Here is a 4148-nt window from a genome sequence, read left to right on the forward strand (position 1 = left end):
TCAACGCTTCATGTCTTCTCATCAGGTCTCATGGCAAGACAGGCCTTTCTTCCAGTTCTAATGCTCTGTCTCCTACAGGTCATGCTGGCCACACATCCCGCCTGCCAACAACAACTGGCAGTGAAGCTGGTGAAGAAGAGGGTCCTGCTTCAGGACTTTAAAGACACTGTCCTGATTGAGCGACAGGTCCTGGAGGTGACTGGGAAGAGTCCATTGTTTACCCATGCTTATGCCACCTTCCAGACCAAGGTAAGAGTCTGATCCATTATCGAGGCTTGATCAGTGGGTTAGCTATACCGATCCTAACTGAGGAGGCTGCAGGACCTTTACTATAATATTTTAGAAACCTGGATCATATTTTCTGTCTTTTATCATAGGACTATGCCTTCTTCATCTTGGAGTTTCTTAGCGGAGGAGATCTAAGTGTCCTCATGAGAGCCAACGCCCTATTCACCATTCCAGTCACCAGGTAAGACAGAACATGGATATATTAGATAAAACTGACGATTGCTGTCAGGAACATGCAGCTTTGTGTCATTATTAGTCTGGTAGTTTAATGGGTGAAATGTTGATATTCTTTCTTTCTTTTTGCCATCAGATTTATGGCAGCTGAGATCATCTGTGGGCTGCAGTTTCTCCACACCAGAGGCATCATACACAGGGACATAAAACCAGCCAATATCTTAATGAACAGCGCCGGTCACTTGAAGATCGCCGATTTTGGTCTTGCCGTGATGAACATCTTTGGGGATAAGAAGATCTCAGAATATGCCGGAACTCTTAGATACATGGCTCCTGAGGTGAGGAATCATCGACTGCACATGCTACTGAGCTGTTTCTTTCTACAGGGCTGGACGGCTGCATGACTTCTGCTGGCCTGGACAATGTTCTAACTCTTATTGTCTGCTGGATGTTTTCACAGATTCTTCTACGGAAGCCCTACAACACGGCAGTGGACTGGTTCTCAGCTGGTGTGATGATATATGAGATGGCTACTGGCAAATATCCATTCAATGCCGGTATACTGCCTGAAACAATCGAAAAGTCACTGATCAATGATGTTCCCACCTACCCAAAAGGCCTCAACCCCCAAGCTAGAGACCTTATAGTGGGGGTGAGTAGAAAGACACATAGCAGTAATACAGCGGCTAAATATTATGAAAATGAGGACATTGAAAATCAGGGATAGCATTGCAACGTGTGATGGAATGAATGTCTTTATTCTACATTTTTCCAGCTCTTAAACAAGTCACCAGAGAGTCGCCAGGTAGCGGTAGATAACAACAGGGAAAATCCATTTTTCATGGAAATCAACTGGACAGATATAGAGGGAGCAGGAGCTCGTCCACCATTCCAACTAGGACCAGTAAGTAAATGATCCAGAGAAGATGTGGCTAGTAGTACAGTTCCATTGTGTTCCTTCTTTATCAACACCGCTTTTGGTATGTTCTCTCCATAGCCACCAGTGATGACATTGACAAAAATCGATGACATCCTGTCCTCCACCGAAGCCAATAAGTCACCAATGGCTGAAAGAGATCAACAACTGTTCTGTGGATTCACATTTGCCAATGAGAACTGGCAGGTCGTAAAGCCAATTAAAGAACCTTTCATACGACCACGCAGGTGAGTCATTGTAGCTGAGAGGGGAATACAGATGGGGATTATTGGAGATTCCCTGTGAATCTGTGCAGGGTGGATTCCATTCACTGGCTTATAGTCTGCTCATGGGTGGACAGAGCAAACTTGAAGGTGGTTACCATTTTGCAAGGCTATTTCATTTCATTTCCAACCTGTTTTAATTTTTTCTTGGTAGAACGTTTGGCAGATTTGTGAGAGAGACCATCCGCAGGATCTGGAGGAAGATGAAAAACTGGAAGTAAAGAGCTCCACTCTGTATACAGATGCCCCCAGTAGATCAGTGGCTGAAAAACATCATGTTCCAGCAGAGCCTCTTGCTGACATCATAAACAGCAGAAAAACCAACCAACACTTGCTGTCCTTGTATGAGCCTCAGATTCCAAACTCTGACCTCTATCTGCTCTCCTGACTACTCATCGGTACTGTGCCACACCAGTCCTTGTTCCTCAGCTTCATTTCCAGCTGCCACTAGAAGTAACCTGAGGGTTGTGACCTGCAGTCTAGCATGCAGCCAAGAAGCTATGGAGTCGATGAAGATTCTTCCAAGAATCAATGACTTGACCGCCAGCGCTTCTAGTCGACAAGTTGCCTCTTGTGCCCAAAGGGAAGGGTGGTCCTTAGGCCATGGTTCCCTAGAGGTTTCCTCCACAGGGGGTTTTTCCTTTCCTGCGTGCCAATGGATCTTAACATCGACAAGAAAATGGCGACTTGTTAGACTTTGCCCTCAGTGGAGATCACACCATCCACTAGTGGTACAGAGGGACAGAAAAGGACATCTACCACCAATAAACAGTACCATTCACCATCATGTGGTTGTAGCTTATTTATGTTTTATCCAACAAGTCCCACATGCATATTAGGGCAAGAGCCATCTATGTACTGTACTATGGATTGCTATTTATCCTGTAGTTGGGGGAAATCTGAAGGCACTTTCATTAGATGTTGTCTTTTTTAGGTGGTACTCCCCAGTTGCATGCGTTGAATTGTATTTTGTTACTGATGTTCAGTGTAGAAGCTGCATGGAAAAGATCTGCTACAAATCTGTCTTGTTTGCCCAGAGTCTAAAACAGGCTGTAAGGCCCAGACTCCCTGCCCACATATTCAAGCCATTTCTTGGATATCCATGTCAAGACATGGCATGATGAACTGTGTACTTATAGTTGAATAAATTGGAAAACCATCTGAGAAATAAAACCCCTAGAGAGGAGGTTATAGTATCCATTCCCATATTAAAATCAGCCATGCGAGTTTTTAGCTGATGTTTCTGCTCAGTCTGTCCCTTTTATAGCCCATGATAAAGCATTGAAATCAGAGCATTAAATAAAAAGCGTAAAAACTTTCAGAAACCGGCAGACAAAAATAAACGTTTAGGTTAGATAGGCTACGCCACCTAACCTCAGCTTGATCCCTGTTCTGTCTGCCCTGGTTTGTAAACAGTCAAAGTACAGTGCAGAGGTAGTCATATAAAAGATTACACCTTCACTGGTTACTAGAGACTAGAAAACCTCAAAGCTCGGGCAAGAGGGTGGATCCAAAGCCCAGCTAAATAGGGAGGCTGATCAGCTCCTTAGTCATCAGCTGGACAGGGAGCAAAAGGGAAGGATTTACTATGGCAGTGCTGAAACGAAGTTCCCAGAGTACTAGACCCAATACACAAAGGGAGTGCGGAGCAACGCCTGCACCTGCACGGGACAGCAGGACAGCGGTGGACTCAGACCACCAGCCTAACAGGTTTCTTTACTGAAGAATTAAAATGCAAACAGTTCAGGACAGGTCATACTTGCAATGGACCAGCTGATGTTACACAGAAATCCAGTATCCTCAGTGTTACGGATATTTTACACTCCAGCTGAGTAAATCCGTACAGCGTCTCCCGAAAACCAAGTAAATCCGAAGGTGAATTTGTGAATATATAGTTCCCAATCCCCCACAAACAGGATCCAGGACTTCAGAGAACCGGCTTGACGACTGAGCCACAAACCCTGAGAGAGACAGAGAGGAGCGGGGGGGGGGAGACAGCTAGCTCAAGTCTCAGACCGAAGAAGTCAGTTCTGTGCTTTGCATGTGTTGACTTGTACTGAGTTCCTCCAGTAAAGAAGCACACTGGTTTACTGCAAACATTGACTCTCTGGAGTTATTTCCCATTGGGGTGCACCATGCCTTACCAGCAGCAACATATGTTGACTAGAGATTGCCTTGCGGTTCGCCTGGGCGGTCGTTTCGCGGCGAAGTTTGCGTGTTTCGCGATTTGCCAAACATGCAAATATATGGAGATATTCGCGCCCCCGATATTCTTTTACATTGTGAAGAACTTTTACCCATGACACATCCATCAGGTGGTACAGGACAGCCAATTAAGACGTTTCAGCACATGGACATACCCCCTACCTTATAAGGGCTCTTTCACACCTGCGTTCTTTTCTTCCGGCATAGAGTTCCGTCGTCGGGGCTCTATGCCGGAAGAATCCTGATCAGTTTTATCCTAATGCATTCTGAATGGAGAGAAA

At 45.3% G+C, this 4148-nt stretch overlaps 1 protein-coding gene across 1 annotated transcript; it reads left to right on the forward strand.

Moving 5' to 3' along the window:
* The first annotated feature begins 431 nt into the window (after positions 1–431).
* LOC120993995 (protein kinase C theta type-like) lies at positions 432–1893 on the forward strand. Its single transcript, XM_040422455.1, has 6 exons — positions 432–469; positions 599–800; positions 923–1114; positions 1238–1366; positions 1460–1626; positions 1817–1893. Exons 1-6 carry the CDS (start codon positions 432–434, stop codon positions 1881–1883), a joined length of 795 nt encoding a protein of 264 aa, XP_040278389.1. The 3' UTR covers positions 1884–1893.
* The last annotated feature ends 2255 nt before the right edge of the window (positions 1894–4148 follow it).

The sequence above is a fragment of the Bufo bufo genome, chromosome 3 (assembly GCF_905171765.1).
Source record: "Bufo bufo chromosome 3, aBufBuf1.1, whole genome shotgun sequence".
Classification (NCBI taxonomy): Eukaryota; Metazoa; Chordata; class Amphibia; order Anura; family Bufonidae; genus Bufo; species Bufo bufo.

Excerpts from the sequence above, each read along its gene's own strand:
- LOC120993995 (XM_040422455.1), top strand. The coding sequence starts at position 432 with ATGAGAGCCAACGCCCTATTCACCATTCCAGTCACCAG. Across the intron at positions 1,367-1,459 it reads CACCATTCCAACTAGGACCA|CCACCAGTGATGACATTGAC; the intron begins GTAAGTAAATGA and ends TTCTCTCCATAG. Across the intron at positions 1,627-1,816 it reads CCTTTCATACGACCACGCAG|AACGTTTGGCAGATTTGTGA; the intron begins GTGAGTCATTGT and ends TTTTCTTGGTAG.